Source organism: Bacillus rossius, chromosome 17, assembly GCF_032445375.1.
Source record: "Bacillus rossius redtenbacheri isolate Brsri chromosome 17, Brsri_v3, whole genome shotgun sequence".
Lineage (NCBI taxonomy): Eukaryota > Metazoa > Arthropoda > Insecta > Phasmatodea > Bacillidae > Bacillus > Bacillus rossius.
The window spans coordinates 39,178,823-39,199,501 of record NC_086344.1 but is presented as its reverse complement, the minus strand read 5'-3'; the positions used below and the strand labels follow the sequence as shown (position 1 = coordinate 39,199,501).

The following is a 20,679-nucleotide window of genomic DNA, read 5'->3' as shown; positions in this document are numbered from 1 at the left end:
CTACGTGGTGGGAAAAGCGGTGACGGTTGCAGGGAAACAGACCTGTAGAGTGCCGTGCTTGAGCTAGATGTCAAGGAAGTAGTACTGACGTACTTGCCACCTGAGCTGACCAGTCAGGAGTCTACAACTGAGGACGGTAATCCACACAGTGTCTACACGTAAGAGAAGAGGTGAGGTGAGGTGTGCAGGTGGTACAGACCTGCAGGATGCCGTACTTGAGCTAGATGTCAAGGAAGTAGTACTGACGTACTTGCCACCTGAGCTGACCAGTCAGGAGTCTACAACTGAGGACGGTAATCCACACAGTGTCTACACGTAAGAGAAGAGGTGAGGTGAGGTGTGCAGGTGGTACAGACCTGCAGGATGCCGTACTTGAGCTCGATGTCGAGGAAGTGGTACTGACGTACCTGCCACCTGATCTGACCAGTCAGTAGTCTACAACTGAGGACGGTAATCCACACAGTATCCTCATGTAAGAGAAGAGAAGAGGTGAGGTGAGGTGTGCAGGTGGTACAGACCTGCAGGATGCCGTACTTGAGCTAGATGTCAAGGAAGTAGTACTGACGTACTTGCCACCTGAGCTGACCAGTCAGGAGTCTACAACTGAGGACGGTAATCCACACAGTGTCTACACGTAAGAGAAGAGGTGAGGTGAGGTGTGCAGGTGGTACAGACCTGCAGGATGCCGTACTTGAGCTCGATGTCGAGGAAGTGGTACTCATGCTTGCCACCTGAGCTGACCAGTCAGGAGTCTACAACTGAGGACGGTAATCCACACAGTGTCTACACGTAAGAGAAGAGGTGAGGTGAGGCGTGCAGGTGGTACAGACCTGCAGGATGCCGTACTTGAGCTAGATGTCGAGGAAGTGGTACTGACGTACCTGCCACCTGATCTGACCAGTCAGTAGTCTACAACTGAGGATGGTAATCCACACAGTATCCTCATGTAAGAGAAGAGGTGAGGTGAGGCGTGCAGGTGGTACAGACCTGCAGGATGCCGTACTTGAGCTCGATGTCGAGGAAGTGGTACTCGCGGGCGTGCGCCGGCCGGTGGTGCGGCTGCTGGTGTCCCTGCTGGGACGCCCCAGTGGCCGGGGGACCGCCCGTGGGCCCAGTGCCGTCCTGGAAGGCCAGCACGTTGGCCAGGCTCGCCAGCACCGGCTCCGAGGCGAAGGCCAGCGTCTCGCCGCACTCCTCCACCGGGTGCACGACCTGCGACACAGGAGACCGTCCACGCTCCGGCACGCACTTCGGTAAACCCTGTCCCTCCTACGGGGAGTGCGCCGGCATTTACCAAGAGAGCCAGGAGCAAGGATGAGGAGGAGTACTGGACTTCGTTGCAGTTGGTTTTCACCGTCCACAACGTAATCTTGAGTTTGACGATGTTTTGGAAGCTGGCACGTGAATGTGAAACTACCAGCTGAAAAGTGATGTGCCGGCAGTTACCAAGAGAGCCAGGATCAAGGATGAGGAGGAGTACTGGACATTGTTGCAGTTGGTTTTCACCGTCAACAACGTATTCTTGAGTTTGGCCATGTTTTGGAAGCTGGCACGTGAATGTGAAACTGCCAACTGAAAAGTGATGTGCCGGCAGTCACCAAGAGAGCCAGGATCAAGGACGAGGAGGAGTACTGGACATTGTTGCAGTGGGTTTTCACCGTCCACAAACGTACTCTTGAGTTTGACCATGTTTTGGAAGCTAGCACGTGAACGTGAAACCACCAGCTTATGATAGAGGTATATCTGGTGGCCCACGACTCCGGCATGCATCATCTACAGCAACATAAAGGCCCGCCATAAAGGCTAGGGGTTTGGCCTGCAGTGCTCAGAGTCCTTGGAGTGGTAGAAGAGGAAGTCTCTCTACCGACTACATCACTCTGCCGTCGGCATGTCAACTGGGAACTGCCTCTATGCCTGACGCTACACAGAGCTGCATGTTGGACCTATCCTCAGAAGTGAGTATGCTGGACTTTAACTTTTTCTTTTGCAAGTGAGTTATAACTTAGCCCGATCAGTGTCGAGGTGCCAAAAGGAGATAGCTGCAAGAAGCGGCAACTGGTCACTCGTTCTGAGACCCGTCGACGCGACTCACGGAATGAGTTTCTACTCTCTGAACGAGAAATGACTGAAAAACCAAATAGATGAATTACAACCTTTGGGTTATGTAAAGTTGCAACCTAGGTACTAAAATACTCTATGACGACTTTATTCTTTTTACTCGTCGAGCGAGTACGAGTTGATGAGTGGAAGAGTTTTTTTAATGCTAGAAGGGCTCACGCCACCGGAGGCTATAAAGAGGACATGGTGTGTGAATGGGACAGTGACTGACATTAAAGGGGAGATAAATGATAACCCGATTATGACTTTTAAAGTCGACTGTGGACTTGGATTTTCGAGGAAGTTGAAACTGCTGAAGTGTGATGAGCTTACTTCACTATCAGAGTTTCGGAACTGGAACATCGTGGAGGTGTTTGCACGATGGTAATCCTCCATTATGAGTGTGGCAGGTCGCGAGCGCCCGCGAGGTGTGGCTGTGGAAGTCATTGATTTGTGGAGTACTCCCAGTAAATGCGTGCAGCTGTATTTATGTTCAAGAACACATGGGTGGTCATTTATGTAACTTCAAGATGATTTCAATAAACATTTAGTGTGTTTTTCACAACACTGTTTTAGTGTTCGGTTCGCTCTAATCAACCCTTCCTCTAAATACCACTCTGGGAGGCAACAACTTGAGATCATGGAAAAAGCAAGAATGAGAAAGTATGGCCAAGTTCAGAGAATGAAAAATGATGGAGTTGAAGGACAAAGGAAGAAGGCCGATGTGGAGGTGGGATGAGCAGAAAGTTAAAGTAGTGCAGGAGAGAGGAAAATAACGGAACAGAGTGAAAAAAAAGGAATAATGGAGTGACAAAAAAAATTGAGGCATTTTACGTTGCTATCCTGGTCGAAGGCTGGAAGTAGTTAAGGATGCTGATCATGATGATGTTACTTTATATGGTGGCTGTATTACAAATATATCACATACATAGTTAAGTTCACCTAAAGAAAAAAAAATAGAAAAATCTGTAAAATGTTTAAAAGCATTTATTGAACTAGTCTAGCCTTAGGTAAACTGCTTTTGTAGTAACAAAAATTTGAACTAAGTACGTGCGATATTATTGTTTGTTAATTTTTCAATCGAACTTAGTTACAAGTAAAAAATAATATTTAAAAAAATATGATTTGAACAATTTGTAGGTTATGTAGATTGTTAACCATATATGATCATATGTTCGTAAAACAAGTGTTTTTAAAATGTTAAAGACAGTGTTGCATAAACTAGCTGGGGCATGTTTGACATTATCTTTACGTTTCGAACACATTGTTGGTCAGTTGCTAGGACCACGTCAGGGCCAGCTACTCCTCTGTAGTGGCCGCTACGCTCTCACCTGCAGCACCTTGGGGTGCCTGAAGCGCTCCAACTGCCTCACGCTGCCTCTCAGGATCTCCGTCACTGTCTCCTTGCGCTTGGGCTTGTGCAGCTTCTCGGCGGACCGCTTCTCGAACAGGAACACGGACACCTCCTGCAACACGGACACCTCCTGATACACGGACACCTCCTGATACACGGACACCTCCTGATACACGGACACCTCCTGATACACGGACACCTCCTGCTACACGGACACCTCCTGCAACACGGACACCTCCTGATACACGGACACCTCCTGCTACACGGACACCTCCTGATACACGGACACCTCCTGCAACACGGACACCTCCTGATACACGGACACCTCCTGCAACACGGACACCTCCTGATACACGGACACCTCCTGATACACGGACACCTCCTGATACACGGACACCTCCTGCTACACAGACACCTCCTGCTACACGGACACCTCCTGCAACACGGACACCTCTTGCTACACGGACACCTCCTGATACACGGACACCTCCTGCAACACGGACACCTCCTGATACACGGACACCTCCTGTCTTGCAACACAGACACCTCTTGCTACACGGACACCTCCTGCAACACGGACACCTCCTGATACACGGACACCTCCTGTATTGCAACACGGACACCTCCTGCAACACGGACACCTCCTGCTACACGGACACCTCCTGCTACACGGACACCTCCTGCTACACGGAAACCTCCTGCTACACGGACACCTCCTGCAACACGGACACCTCCTGATACACGGACACCTCCTGTCTTGCAACACGGACACCTCCTGATACACGGACACCTCCTGTCTTGCAACACGGACACTTCCAGATACACGACACCTCCTGCTACACGGACACCTCCTGCAACACGGACACCTCCTGATACACGGACACCTCCTGCAACACGGATACCTCCTGATACACGGACACCTCCTGTCTTGCAACACGGACACATCCTGATACACGGACACCTCCTGCAACACGGACACCTCCTGATACACGGACACCTCCTGATACACGGACACCTCCTGTCTTGCAACACGGACACATCCTGATACACGGACACCTCCTGCAACACGGACACCTCCTGATACACGGACACCTCCTGATACACGGACACCTCCTGATACACGGACACCTCCTGATACACGGACACCTCCTGCAACACGGACACCTCCTGATACACAGACACCTCCTGCAACACGGACACCTCCTGCAACACGGACACCTCCTGATACACGGACACCTCCTGATACACGGACACCTCCTGTCTTGCTACACGGACACCTCCTGCAACACGGACACCTCCTTATACACGGACACCTCCTGATACACGGACACCTCCTGATACACGGACACCTCCTGTCTTGCAACACGGACACCTCCTGCAACACGGACACATCCTGATACACGGACACCTCCTGCAACACGGACACATCCTGATACACGGACACCTCCTGCAACACGGACACCTCCTGATACACGGACACCTCCTGATACACGGACACCTCCTGTCTTGCAACACGGACACATCCTGATACACGGACACCTCCTGCAACACGGACACCTCCTGATACACGGACACCTCCTGATACACGGACACCTCCTGTCTTGCTACACGGACACCTCCTGCAACACGGACACCTCCTGATACACGGACACCTCCTGATACACGGACACCTCCTGATACACGGACACCTTCTGTCTTGTAACATGGACACCTCCTGCAACACGGACACCTCCTGCTACACGGACACCTACTGCGACACGGACACCTCCTGCTACACGGACACCTCCTGCAACATTCCGTCAGCTTCCAATTAGCTCCTGGTTATGCTCGTAGGTCAGCCTCATTAATAATGTACAAGATCTCCAGGACACTTCAAAATCGTGAGAACATTATTCAGGACACATAGAGAAGAAAGAAATACTAAACATACATGCACGATTGTCATTAACTTTCGATCGTTATGGTGGTGTATCACTTGTAATTATAATTTTGGCCTTTTTTTGTCAGTAAGATCAGTTTCTGTATAAAACCATTCTTGCATTTCTTTCTCTGTCACAAATATCGTCATAAGATATTTACTTAGTGTTTTATAAAGGGCGTACACATTCGCACCATTGTTCGTAGTTGTTATTGCTGGCGCGAAATTTTTACAGCAATGGTAAGTATCTATTGAAATTATTTGTGACAGAGGAACAAATGCAAGAGATGCATAGTGTTAAATTATAGTAATAGCCCTTAAATAATATAAATGACGAGTAAAAGGAAAATGATCTACATGTCGTGTGAGATTCCATGTTAAGAAAACATCATTCCGGGACCTGCTGAGCTGTCAGTGACGCGCTGGAACTGGTTAACATTCTCGGGTTCAATGACCTCCACGATGGACTCCATGATCCTGTGCACACTCGGGCAAACCTCGCCTGTTCATTGGCTGCTGACTCGTGAGGCGTCTCTATTGGGCGACTCGTGGTTCCATACTTCTTCGACTGAGGGTCTCTAATTGGCCAACAGTCTTTCAGATCTACAGTGAACCAATAAAAATGTATACGATTTCTGATATCGAAATTAATAGGTACGTGAATTTTTCCTGTATCTATTGAATACCGATTACTAGGACCATGCATATTTCGCGAAAAATTTCCGACTCTAGCTGAAAGTTAAAACCCTATAGCATTATATGTGTTCAGTGATTGGGTAAGTTTCTTTCAGGCACACGTGGAGTACCAATCAAAATAATTAATTTCGGAAGGAAATTCATCCTGAGTGGCCCGGTCGAATAAGGCAATGTTTTGTATCGCAGGTAGCCGCCAATCGCAAGGAAGAAACCGCTGGTTTGCGTATACCTTGTTTCAGTCTAAAAGGCGTTTAAATTATTTCCCGAAAAATGCCTACCCCTACCGATAACTAAGGGGAAGAACAATTAGCGTATTAAATGACCTCCAAGATAGACTCCACAGTCCTCTGCACACTTTGGTGAATGCCACATGCTCATTGGATGCCAAACGGGGTAGCCTATGATTCGACACTTGTTCGGTGTCCCAGAATACACCTTGAAAACTGTGAGTCAATAGCAGAAGTAGCACAACGGTAGTCTACTTGTGTTTGAATTTTAGCCTATCACGAAATAAATTCGCTAATTTTTACAGTCCCTAAAGATTATATAAACACGAAAATTTAAATTAATTCCTCCATCAGATCCGAATGAAAAAAGAAAAAAAAGTGAATGCGCCTCTCTTTGGCTACGTCCTTAATGCAATAATTTACAAAAACTCTCTTGTGAACATTTTTTCACCTTCCAGTTATGAATTCATTGCTGTGTATAACAACTGAACGAAACAATGAGAGAGTTCTTCCGGTCACGCGCAGTCTCATAACTGGCTAGTAAAAAATTCTGTTTCAGTAAGCAGCTTTCCGCAGCGATACAGCAGATTAAGGGAGAGTTCAAAAAAATAAAAATACCGTGTCCATGTATTCAGCGTTCAAATATTAACGTCATGCAGAGGAGCGAAGTGATAACTGAAACAGAGCGCCCTTTGAAAAGAGTCGATAATACCTGTCGCCGGTGATTAGGAAACCAATCCACAGTTATGAGAACGGGACACATTTGTGAATAAAAAAAGTTTTTTTTTTAAATTACCATTTTAAAAATCTCCCATACAGTACGCAAATTGAATCAGTCTCCTGTAACTTAATAATATAACACAGCATAGTCATAAAATATAGTTATTTTTGAAAAAAATACCTCGATATTTTACAATTGAATGTATGCAGTAGTCAATAATTTTACCACAGAAATATAATTGCGTAATTATTTTGTTTAGAATACAATCATTTTCCGAGCAGATATAACAGTATTTTTACGGACTTTTTAACAAAGAAACAACATCAAATAAACGTAGAGTTCTATGTAATTTCAAAGGAATGAATTTTCATAGAAACTACTCAGTATTTTAACATCCGAGTTCTATGTTTCGTTCCAATCACAGATAAACACACATAGACAAAATAAGAGTATTCTTAACAAGTTTTTTGAAAGGTTTGTTAATATACCGAGAATATTCTTTTGGATTCAAGTTAAAATTAATTGAACTCATCATTTGTAGATTTAGGAAGATCCACAAGTAATTTTTTACCAGTATTCTTCGTACATTAAAGGCAAAAATTTTTAACAGTGTGGAAAAAATAATTAGTTTACCAAAGCTTAGACCATGCACTGAGACGATTGAAAATTGTTAGCGACACATAATTTTTGCGAAACGTATTTGAGAATATAAGTGCTCGTTGAATCACCGTAGCGTCGTCGTGTTTCGTGGTTGGTTAATTTTTTTCTCAAGTGTAGACGCACGAATCACAGACGCTTCTTGAAAACACTTCTTTTTAATGCAAACCATTAAGTTATCGGTTGTGCATGTCACTATGGACATTAAAAATTCGAGGGTTCAGTGACCTCCAGGATAGACTCCAGGATGGATTCCAGGATAGACTTCATGATCTCGGGCAATATTTGGAAAATAAAACTTGAGAAGCAATTCAGACAATAAATAGTATTATTTTCTGAACTTATTTTGTCGGAATAAAAATTAGGTAGAAGTTTGTCTTGCGAATTCATACTCACTCCCTGCAGACGACGCAGTTTCCTATTTGGTAATAACTAGAGACCTGCAAAATTCGCGGTTTCGATGGCCTTCAGGATAGACTGCACACACCCCTGTACACTCGGGCAAATAACGCAAGTTCATTGGCTGCCGACTTGTAAGTCGTCTCAGCTGGTTTGTCTGTGATTCGATCCTTCTTTGGTTGAGGATTTATAACTGGTTGAGATTCGTCCAGATGAACAGTAATCCAATAGAAAAATTATCTAAGAGATATATGTGTTTGAATTCTAGCCTATCACCGAATGAATCCGTGAATTTTGCAGGTCTCTAGTAATAAGTGTGTGTCGAAGTGTTGATTTAGAGACAACCCACCTAAAATCTGTAATCAAAAAAAAATACTGAGAATATTTTTATTGAGAGCAACGCAATATGCTCATAAAATTTACTAATCTACTTCAGAATAGTGTCCCTGGCTAGCGATGCGCACTTGTCTCAGTGCTGACTCCATGACTGTAGGCATACCTGGGAGGCCTTCAGCTACTCTGTCGAGGACCGCTCAATGTCAGGATTAGATTCTTTCCTCTTAGCTCGACCCATTTTCCTGGTCTCCGTTTCGCAAACAAATCTTAAACGTTAACGCGTTGCTCGAAATCCATGATTATTAATACGAAAAATTTGCACATTCATTTAAACACAAATTAGAATGCAAACCTTCACACTCTGTGCTCGTGCTCGTGATTGGACCGCAGTTGTGTGGACACGCCCCTCTACGACCGTGAGCCAACGAGGCCCAGCTAGGAGAGAAGTAAGCGGATCAGCTAGTGCCGATCAACAAGGATAGAAATATTCTCACCAAGAAATCAGCCAATGGGAATGAAAACATGGGTTGAGCACACCTATGACTTTGAACTCTACCCTGAGGCCAGACGAATGTGCGACACACACGGTAAACACGACCTCACTCTTCCGGCTCTGGAAGCCGACTGACAAGTCACGACTTGTTCAGACCTGACACTGACTGTCTCAGCGGATCAGACTACTGGGCTTGTCACTAGAGACCGGAAAAATTCGCTGATTCATTTCACGACAGCCTAAAATTCATACAGTTACACCTCAGCGCTGCCTCTGCTATTGGCTCACAACTCACCTGGACGACTCCGGGCCAGTGAGAAACACTCGACCGAAGCTGTGTCGAATCACAGGCCGCTACGTTGGGACACCTTCACAAGACAGCAGCCAATGAGAGGGTGACATTTGACCGAGTGTACGTAGAACTATGAAGTTCATCCTAGAGGTCACTGAACCAGCGAATTTTTCCGGGCCATACTTATTGCTTCGAACAGATGTAGCTTCAGCAGTCGCTGCTACACAGGTTCATGACCTGGTTTATCATGATTAGAGTCCCGGAAATTTCGCGGATTCCTCTGGCCTCAGGATAGTATTCAAAGTTATAGGTGCGCTCGACCCATGTTTACTTTCCCGTTGGTTGATTTCTTAGCGAGAACATTTTTATCCTGGTTATTTGGCACAACCTTATTCGCTTACTTCTCTCCTAGCTGGACATCGTTGGCTCACGGTCGTAGAGGGGCGTGTCCAGATAACTGCGGTCCAATCATGAACACAGTGCGACAGTGTGGAGTTTTGCATTCTAGCTTGCGACTAAATGAATCCGCGAAATTTCCGTGGCTCTAATGATTATTAATACGAAAAATTTGCACACTCATTTAAACACAAATTAGAATGCAAACTTTCCCACTCTCGCGCTGTGCTCGTGATTGGACCGCAGATATGTGGACACGCCCCTCTACGACCGTGAGCCAACGAGGCCCAGCTGGGAGAGAAGTGAGCGAATCAGTTAGTGCCAACTAACCAGGATAAAAATGTTCTCGCTAAGAAATCAACCAACGGGAAAGTAAACATGGGTCGAGCACATCTGTAACTTTGAATTCTATCCTGAGGCCGGAGGAATCCGCGAAATTTCCGTGACTCTAATCACGACGCACCCTTGTCGCATTCCCGTGTGCCCTCTGAGTCTCCTCCCGCCGGCGTGGACGAGGTACCCCTCCCCCCTCACCCAGGGCGCTGCCCGGCCTGATGACCTGTCACGATGTCGGCCGCAGCTGCGCCGGCAGATTGTTTCCCGAGACGCGGCGACAAGGAAACAGTTGCTTGAAGCGGAGATGCGCAAGAAAAATGGAACAGGAGAAGACGTCTGCACAAGGAGGGACTAAAAAAAAAAAATAGCGTGACAGCGCGACAGAAGAGAAACGTCTTGCTTATTATATTATTACTAGGGACAGGTAAAAATTCGCGAATTCAATGACCCACAGGATAGACTCCATGATCCTCTATGCACTCGGACAAATTACATCTACTCATTGGCTACTGACTCGTGACAACTGTTAACCAGGATGCTTATGATTCGATACTCCTTTAGTTGAGGATTATTCATTGGCTGTGATTCCTTCAGACAACCTGTAGTCCAATCACTGAAGCAGAAAAAGGTTAAACACATTTGAATTCTAGCATATCACGAAATGAATCCGCAAATTTTTCCGATCTCTTTATAGGAAACATATTTATCTTTGGCTGGGGTCGCAGATAAGAAAAAAGTATGCTAGTACGCGGGCGCTAAATTATGCTATTTAGCAAGTATGCAAGTGTGAAATAGGCATGAAAGTGCGCATGTATGCGCGTTCCTAACTATTCCTTTCCTCACCCGGTTTCCACCACCACTTTCCTACTTTACCCCTCATTCGATCTGAATTTTCGTAACGCTCAAAACTGGTATCCCCCCCCCCCCTTAGCAAAGAAGTTTCATTTCAAAACCTTGTGGCAGAATTATGGGAAAAAAATTGCCTTAGAGATAACATTAATGGCATAATGTATTTTTCGCTGAAAGAACAAAACACTCGTTAGAATGTAACATAGTATACACGCGGTAGCGGTTTCTTCCCTTGTGATTGGCGGCCGTCTGCAATAGAAGTCGTTATCCTATTTGGCTGGGCCATTCAGAACGCTTTTGATTCCACACTGAAAAAAAAATCACGCCTCTATGAAACGTGAATTTGTTTTGATTACATTGATAGTTTGATAATATTGATAGTTTGGTTACATAGTAAGTATGATAAGGATTCCCTGTATTATATTCAAAGTAAACTAATCCTGGTACGTGTTCACAGGGATCATACATAAATTTTTCAAATCGAAACATGAGTACGTTTCGAAATATTATTATCATTGCTGGAGACTATATATCGCCACAATAGAATGCGACAAAATAGCATACAATATATTTTAACTCATTCTCCATTAGTTGTTTGATTAAGATATACATTTTTTTACAAGATGGAGTCACCTAAGAGCAAATACTGGGTTTCCTCATTGGGTGATTTAAGAGCCGAACGAGATTATTTCTTAAATCAGAGCCGATAAGCACGGAAATTGATCAAATGTGGATGTAACGTATATTAATCTATCAAACAGATTGATTTCCTCGCATTAATCGCAAAATCAAATTATTATAACCTGAAGTATAAAAATTATTAAAAAAAAGATTCATATATAGACTATTCGCTAAAGAAAAACCAAATCTCCATGTGTCTTTTCTTGGAAGGAATATTTTGAGGGAAATGTGTCACGTTTCCGCCATAGTTTCTGAGAATTTCAGACAGTTGAAGTCGAGTAGACGTGGCAACACTGGAGCCGGACTCCTACAGCAGGCGGGGAAGGGGAGGGTGTCCCCTCGCGTGCGACACGCCACGCAGTGTTGCCACCTCCACCGCCGCTTATCGCTCTCCCGGGCAGACCTGCGTGTGCTGCAGGGGCGTGCCTCGCCTAACAGTTTCCTCATTACATCAGCGCTTTAGAGCAGCACGCTGGCCAAACTAAAACAAACTGCCTCCAGAAAACAAGCCCAAAACAAGCCCGACGTGAAAAAAAAAATAAAAAAAAGCATACACAGCACAAAAATTCCCTGGAAGGAAATAGCCGAAAACAGCTACGAGACAGTAGCAAATATGACTGGAAACAAAGACAAAAATGTCTTTGGACAACACAGACGAAGACAACGATGATGATAAAGAGATATTCTGGACACCGCGACAGTGCAGACGAACAAAGAAGTCTTCCTAAGACAACAGTTTCGGAAACTGAGATATGTTCCCGTCCTCAGTCAAAAACAGACTGACTGTTTGTTATTCATATGTAGAGACCGGAAAAATTCGCAGATTCATTCCGCGATAGGCTAGAATTCAAACACATATACCCTATTGGCTTGCTGTTCATCTGGACGAATCTCAACCAGTTACAAACCCTCAACCAAAGAAGGATCGAATCACAGACAAACCAGCTGAGACACGACTCACAAGTCGGCAGCCAATGAACTTGCGTTATTTGCCCGAGTGTACAAGGGTATGTGCAGTCTATCCTGAAGGCCATCGAAACCGCGAAATTTGCAGGTCTCTACCCATTGGTGGATTACTTGCCGTGTTAATCGGCACTAGCTGATTCGCTTGGTTCTCTCCTGGCTGGGCCTCGTTGGCTCGCGGTCGCAGAGGGGGCGTGTCCAGACAACTGCGGTCCAATCACGAGCACAGCGCCAGGGTGTGAAGGTATGTCCGTGGAACCTTTGAATACATATACTGTATAGAAGTCGCCAGCCCAGGTTAAAATTTCTAATACGGTTTTGAGGTAGTTGGTTAATTCACCGCCCGCAATCGCCACCACCTCTAGGGCATCGACTTGTGGCGGTCCCTAGCGGACAAGTGTCGAACTCTTCAAACACCCCTTCTTCCCCCTACCGTTGAACGACCTCGAGCTGCAGTGAATGATGGTTGAGGGGTGCGGGGGGAATGACAGCGGGCGACAGTGCTGCGCTCTAACGTGTAAATAACAACCTAAGACGATACAGGGCGTTACGGCAGCGCATTTGCAGTGGCGAAGTTCCCCAAGCTGCTCATCATACGCTCCTGAAAAACGTAGAGTAAATCCTATCCACTCGCGACTTCTATACAGTATATATATATTCAAAGGTGGAACAGGCCCGGGCGCGCGGACAGAGGCACTCGGCGATGGGGGGGTGGGAAGGAGTGAACTACCCCCCCCCCCCACCTGGGGACAAGCAGTGAGGGGAAGGCCGTGCCGGCACTCCACCGAGTCTCGCAGGGCTGTGCGCGCGCCAAATGTCAACTAAGCCCGACTCACTCAACCGTGCAAACAAGCTCCCTTGTTTGACGAGCGAACCCCCTCAGAAGAGAAGGGCGACACCCCCCTCCGCCATGGAACTCCAGGAGGAAGACCTGACGTGCAGGGATTCACCTGCACAGCTCCCTTCCTCTTCGGCTCACGAAACACGAGCCTACATCAGAATTACAGTTCTGGGATGCTGGGAAACATTCTTGGGTTCACCGATCCTCCGCCATACTCACTTCTTCATTGGCTGCTGACTCGTGAGGCGTCCCAACTGGATGACGCGTGATTCGGCACTTCTCTGATTGGCCCTCAGTCCTAAAGATTAGCAGTGAAACCAAATAGCAGAATCAGTAAAAAAATGTTTAATTTGTCGAATGTTAAACATGCCACGACATTTTTTTACGGTCGCTAGTTGTTGTCTTTGCAGATATCTTGATGTGTGGGGACCGGAAAAATTCGCGGGTTCAATGACCTCTACGATGAACTTTATAGTTCTACGTACACTCGGTCAAATGTCACCCTCTCATTGGCTGCTGTCTTGTGAAGGTGTCCCAACGTAGCGGCCTGTGATTCGGTCGAGTGTTTCTCACTGGCCCGGAGTCGTCCAGGTGAGTTGTGAGCCAATAGCAGAGGCAGCACTGAGTTGTAACTATATGAATTTTAGGCTGTCGTGAAATGAATCCGCGAATTTTTCTGGTCTCTATTCATGTGAAATCTGTGCTTCAACAAATGCAAAATTTTCAGCACTGAACGATACAAAAATGATATTGAAACCAATATGGCGTCTATGGCGTCTTCGCGCCCGGTGCATTCACCACGCTCGACTCGAGAAACGTCTGCGTGGGGTGATTATTACGAAATGAATTCCCAGGTTCATGCCCCCAACCCCCATCGCCTTTTCGCGTCTCTAAACGCCTCTCATTCTAATTGATAGTTAAAACAAAGGCGCTCGGGAGAGAAGTACGAGTGAGTTGATTGGGGGGAGGGGGGGGCGGGCTCATTAAGGCCCGGGGCGGGGTCTGGAGGGCTCATTAGGACGACAAAAAGACGCCGCACTTCGTCGACCCTTCCCCTCAAAACCAACCCCCCCCTATTCCCCTGCGCCCGGGGGCCTAACTACCCCCCTCCTCGCAGCAAGCGCTAGTCGTTTCGACTAACTGCCGTCGCACCTGCGCCGGGGGTCGCCCGAGACAAACCAACTCTCTGTAATTTTATAAAAGATTCTTTTGGAAACCACTTGCCAGAAAAACAATGTGTCCATTAAAGACTGTGCCGGATTCAATGGTATATTATAACTAGGGACCGGAAAAATTCGCGAATTCAATGACCCACAGGATAGACTCCAAGATCCTCTATGCACTCGGACAAATAACATCTGCTCATTGGCCACTGACTCCTGAACAACTATTAACTATAATACTTTTGATTCGATTCTTCTTTCGTTGGGGATTATTCATTGGCTCTTGATACCTTCAGACAACCTGTGGTCCAATCACTGAATCAGCCAAAGGTTAAACACATTTGGATTCTAGCATATCGCGAATTGAAACTGCGAATTTTTCCGGTCTGTAGTTATAACAGTTTATTTTAGACTATTTACAACAAATCATACACCAAATGGAACGTAAACTAACCAAGTTTTTCTTACAAATGTCACATATGTGCACATTTAGTTATACGGCACACATGCAACCTAAAGTCCAATTCTTCCCACACTTTGGTTAACACGTCCGGAGTAATGGAAGCAATAGCCTCTTCAATTCTGTGTCTCAACTCTGTGTTCTCGCTTGCAGGGGCGTTTACTCAAACTGGCGACTCCTGAGCGTAAAGCGTTGTGTGTTTTGCGATTGGCTGAGAGTGAATCTGTAATTTCAGCCCCTCCCCATTGGAATCTCTTTTCACCCTATACATACATTATCCGGAAATGTAGACACATATATCTTTTATGACTAGAAACATATCCAGACCTTAAAAGCAGATTTTTCCTCCTACCGTAGTCATTTGATTTGGCCAGAGTCACCAAAACTTTCACAATGCCATTTATGAATTAACATTAATTAGGATATCTTGACTTTGTGATTTAAAATACATATTTCAATATGAATAAATGAATATATGTATATATTATATCTTTAACTTACTCAGATTTTAATACGCACACTCACTAATTAAAATAAATTCTTGACATTTGCTACAAACTTTTACGTAATTGGTACCACTTCTGGAAATTTTGCTTTAAATTTCATCTGTCATTGAGGGAACTTCTGAGGGAATTTATACGTTTTTCTCGAACCGAGCTCCAACTCACCACAAGTTCTTGGGCCTTGATAAAGCAAAAAACCTCGTCGGAGAAATGTCAGGAAAGTTGCTTGAACTTTAGCTCCCCATGTTTTTGGAAAGGATTAGTCTTTCTTCCGTAGCTTATTCGAACTTGTTGGAAGCGGCATGTAACGTCTCCTTAAGTACAACATTTATATAAGAACCCATATCAAAAGTTTTTACATTTGTTTGCGGCATTGAAAAACTACTTTATTTAGCTGGATAAAATAGGCGAAAACACTAACTTAAACTACTTCATATTATACAGAAAATAAAAAATACATTCAAGGCCGTTGTAAGTTATTTATGACAATTCATACAGACACGCAGCCATTTTAAACACCGAGAGAAATTAAATGGTTGAAAGAATTTTAATTTCGTACCACAACTCTCCCAGACTGCGATAATATGGGCAAATGTAATACTGGTCGAACGTACTTTCCAACTAGTTTAGAATTTCATGAAAATAAATCATTCTATTTTTGGCAGTGTAGTTTGTTGACTGCTACGTTGCAAATACATTGCAGCACTATTATGATGTCCTTCATTTGCTCATTTTTCTCATTGCAAAATTTTTTTAACTGTAGTATTTTGTCGGCCAAAACTAATTTTTTTTCGACAGCAAAAAGTATTTTCACAGAATATGAAGAAGAACATATACATATAGTTTAATCTGTGTGCTCGTCAGATTGAGATTGGCATAGTCTGTAGCATCGCATTAAGAAATACATGTTTTTAGAATGTGATCTCTTCCTTGTGATTGGCGGCCGTCTGCGAGAGGAGCCATTCCCTTATCCGGCCGGGCCAATCAGCACCCAGTGTCTGTGATTGGTTGTGCCGACAAAAGACATGCACCTCGGAGAAAGTGGACCAATCACGAAACGCAGATGATGCTCCAGTGTTTCAACACACCGCCATCCTCGAGATATTTTCTCGAAAATACAGACCCCCTAATTGCCAAACAAAGATAATGCAGTTTATTCTTGTCACGTCAGGTAAAGAAGAGCTACATTTACCTAAGTGCTTCGAGGAATATGGAATATGTTCTGGAGCTCATTGTTTCCATCTCAATGCACTGCGGAGAGGATACATTCTAGAGACCTGCAAAATTCGCGGATTCATTTCGTGATATGCCGAAATTCAAATAATTATACCTTAGTGCTGCTTCTGCCATTTCTCCACTGTTAATCTGGAGGACTGAGGGCCAATTAGAGACCCTCACTCGTAGAAGTGTCGAATCACAGGCCACCCAGTCGAGACGACTCACAGGTCAGCAGCCAATGTACAGATGGCATTTGCCCGAGTGTGTAGAGGATATTGGAGTATAACCTGGAGGTAATTGAATCCGTGAAATTCACGGGTCTCTACTAATAACTAGAGACAGGAAAAATTCGCGGGTTCAATGACCTCCAGGATAGACTCCAATATCCTCTACACACTCGGGCAAATGTCAACTGTTCATTGGCTGCTGTCTTGTGAATCGTCTCGACTGGGTGGCCTGTGATTCGACACTTCTATGAGTGAGGGTCTCTAATTGGCCCTCAGTCCTCCAGATCAACAGTGGACCAATGACAGAAACAGCACTAAAGTATAATTATTTGAATTTTAACATAACACGGAATGAATCCGCGAATTTATTCAGGTCTCTAGTAATAACTCAGCGTATTCTTGAATGTTTTTTTTTTCCGTAAGCAGACACCGCTCGGATGTGTCGAGGTTGCTTCTGAAGCCATGCGCACCGGGCGAATGTTCGTGTAGGGGTGAGGGGTGGAGGCGGTAGGGGTGCTTGTGGGAACCTCCCCCATCCCTTGCGACCGGCCGTAGCTGATTGGCCGCATAAATCACGCGCGCCGCCAATATTCGGCGGCCGTATTTATCGCGGCGATGCTAACTCACGGTGGGGCGTCCCTCCTACTGACGTCATTATTGGTTGGAGGACCCCCCCCCCCTCCCCCCACCAGGCCGCGGACCGCGGGGAGGACAGTGCTATTCATGGCCGCCGACTGCTCGCATGCAGCCACCACTGTTCCACGGATCAATTTCGCGATACGCTGAAATTAAAATAATTATACCATTTTTTTTGCTTTTCCTCAGGGCCAGGCATTTTTCGCGAAAAAAATCTGAATACTTATTAGACAGCACCAAGGTATACCTGCACTAGCAATTTCTTCCTTGTGATTGGCGGCCGTCTGCGAGAGAAGCAATTGCTAGAGAGACCTGCAAAATTCGCGGTTTCGATGGCCTTCAGGATAGACTGCACATACCCCTGTACACTCGGGCAAATAACGCAAGTTCATTGGCTGCCTTGTAAGTCGTCTCAGCTGGTTTGTCTGTGATTTGATCCTTCTTTGGTTGAGGGTTTATAACTGGTTGAGATTCGTCCAGATGAACAGTATGCCAATAGCAAAATTATCTAAGAGGTATATGTGTTTGAATTCTAGCCTATCACCGAATGAATCCGCGAATTATGCAGGTCTCTAGCAATTGTCTTATTTTGCCGAGGCATCCAAATTACGTTTGTTTCAGCACAGAATCGCTGCGATCGAGTAGTGCTAACAATCGACATGTACCTGGAAGAAACTTACCCAATAACGAAACTCAGACGATACTACAATGTTTTAACTTTCAGGTAGTCTCGGAATCATTTTACGAAATATGCATGCCTCTACTTTTATTATTTATCCACTGTATATTTGGAGGACTCTGAGGCTTAGTCAAAGCAGTATCTTATCACGAGCCACCCAATAGAGATGCCTCACGAGTCAGCAGCCAATGAACAGGCGAGGTTTGCCCGAGTGTGCACAGGATCATGGAGTCCATCCTGGAGGTCATTGAACCCGCTGGACTCAACGTTAACGGATATGATTTTGACCGGCCTGTATTTTCAGTCTCTAAGACAAAAGGTTCCAATTGTAATTCTTGCACATAAAAGTTTATTATGTGGTTATGTAATGATTTAATTTTTAAAATAGTCTCTAAATAATACTTAAGTATACGTTATAACAAGCTAATTTACTTTTTGTTACGCTTTCACAGGGCTCCAAAGCTACGGGCGCATAATGCTCAAAATGGCACGAAAAAATGGGGGAAGTATAGTATTTGGAGCCATAAAATAATAAAGAATAACAAAAATAAAAATTTAACTGTTTCGAAACTAATAATTTCAGCAAGCTCTGCTGAATTAATAAATTAATGACCTCTTCTGTTTTTGTGTAATTTTTTTATTTAGCAATTAGTTAATACGGTTAATTAAATTAAACATTATTTAGGGATTAATTAAAATTTTTAACCAGAACATAACTAGCCTATAAACTTTTAAGTGAAAGAATTCAATTGGGACATTTTGTTTTGAAGTCTGAAAATGTAGGCCAAAATCATAGACGTTAACGGTATCTACGATGAGATTACTACAAAGATAATTTTTAGTGGGCATCCTTTAATGTAGTCTAGCGAGATCTCATAATGTTCCTCATATTATTTGGTGACAGTCTAGACTGAATGGCTTCGTAACTGGAGCACAGGTTACGCTGCACGCCTAAAGGACATGGAGCCTATGACAAACAGACGACCATAACTCGCCCAACCAGGAGAGACACCGGACTGTGGCGACAGCCAATGAACGCCCGCTGCTGTCTTGACTGCTCAGAGCCCGACACGCGAATACGGGAGGCCCCTGCGGGACAGCGGGGTAGACTACGCGCAACGCACAGCTGCTAGTGTGTGTTGCCGCCCTTCTCCTGCCCCTTGCATGAGGGTGGGAGTTAGACCTGAAAAATTCGCGGGTTCATTTCGTGTTATGCTAAAATTCAAATAATTATACCTTAGTGCTGCTTCTGTCATTGGTTCACAGTTAATCTGGAGGACTGAGGGCCAATTACAGACCCTCACTCATAGAAGGTTTCGAATCACAGGCCACCCAGTCGAGACGACTCACAAGTCAGCAGCCAATGAACAGTTGGCATTTGCCCGAGTGTGTGGAGAGGATATTGGAGTCTATCCTGGCGGTCATTGAACCCGCGAATTTTTCCGGTCTCTAGTGGGAGTGTTTCCCGAGAGACTGCAGCTGTGAGCCAATCAGAGTCTTCCTTTCTCCTGGTTGGCCTGTTGGTTTGGCCAATCAGTGACCTCTTCTCTTCTGGTCGTCGGGGCTGTTTGGCCAAAATGAGGCGATCTGTCTGTTGTCGGAGAGAGGCGAGAGTATTAAAAAGGCGGGAGAACTTGTAATTACCTTAGTAGGTAAACTGCTCCCTGATGATGGCGACTGCAAATTTGACCGAAACGTCAGTGAAATCTTCGCTTTCGACGCGGCTACAACCCGGAAGCCAAGCGACTCCTTATAACTCAAACAGTTTTAGATAAGCGCATGAGCTAATACTGCTCTGTAGTTCTCGAATGCAGCGCGAAAGAATGGCTCTTTCCCCAGTTAGTAGAGAGTGAACATTGGAATCTATTTGTACGAGAGTGGTTGAACGTGAAAGTCCCTGGACCGTTGGATTGGTCGTAATGGTCGAGACGACAGAGCTCTTTTCCGCTGGCCTCCACGTTCACCTGACGTAACGCCATGCGATGGGGCTTTATAACAGATCGTGTCTACGTTCCGCCGCTACCTAATGATCTACCAGAGTTGAGACACAGAATTGGAGAGGCTATTGATTCCATTACTCCGGACGTGTTATCCAAAGTGTGGGAAGAATTGGAATTTTAGTTGGATGTGTGCCGTGTATCTAAAAGTACACATATTGAACGTTCGTAAAAAAAGCTAGGTTAGTTTACCTTCAATTTGGTGTATTATTTGTCGTAAATATTCTAAATTAAACTGTTTTAATATACCACTACAACTGGGTCATTATTTTACGGGCATCCTGCAGTTTAGATTAGCGAGGGCTACAGTCTTTCTGAGTGCCAGATATAATTTTTAAACTAATCCGATGGTCAGACACACATGAATTTTAATATATATATATATGTTTTACAATTTTTGAATTTATACTTCTTTAGGCACGTAATTAAATATTATGAGAGTGAATTTTTACAGGATGAAAAATACTTCGTATAAATAAAAAAAATGTGATTTTAAATTTTGAACTTTAGCAACTGATATCGAATACTGATCTATATAAT

General features: G+C 44.8%; 1 protein-coding gene across 1 annotated transcript in view; it reads right to left on the bottom strand.

The window, feature by feature from the left end:
- LOC134540662 (SCY1-like protein 2) overlaps nucleotides 1-20,679 on the bottom strand; it is a 251,173-nt gene that overhangs the window by 139,096 nt on the left and 91,398 nt on the right. Inside the window, exons 2-3 of the mRNA XM_063383534.1 lie at nucleotides 3,429-3,563; nucleotides 988-1,212 (exon numbers count right to left, since the gene is read on the bottom strand). Of these exons, the coding sequence (XP_063239604.1) occupies nucleotides 988-1,212; nucleotides 3,429-3,563 (360 nt within the window). The remainder of the gene's footprint in view (nucleotides 1-987; nucleotides 1,213-3,428; nucleotides 3,564-20,679) is intronic.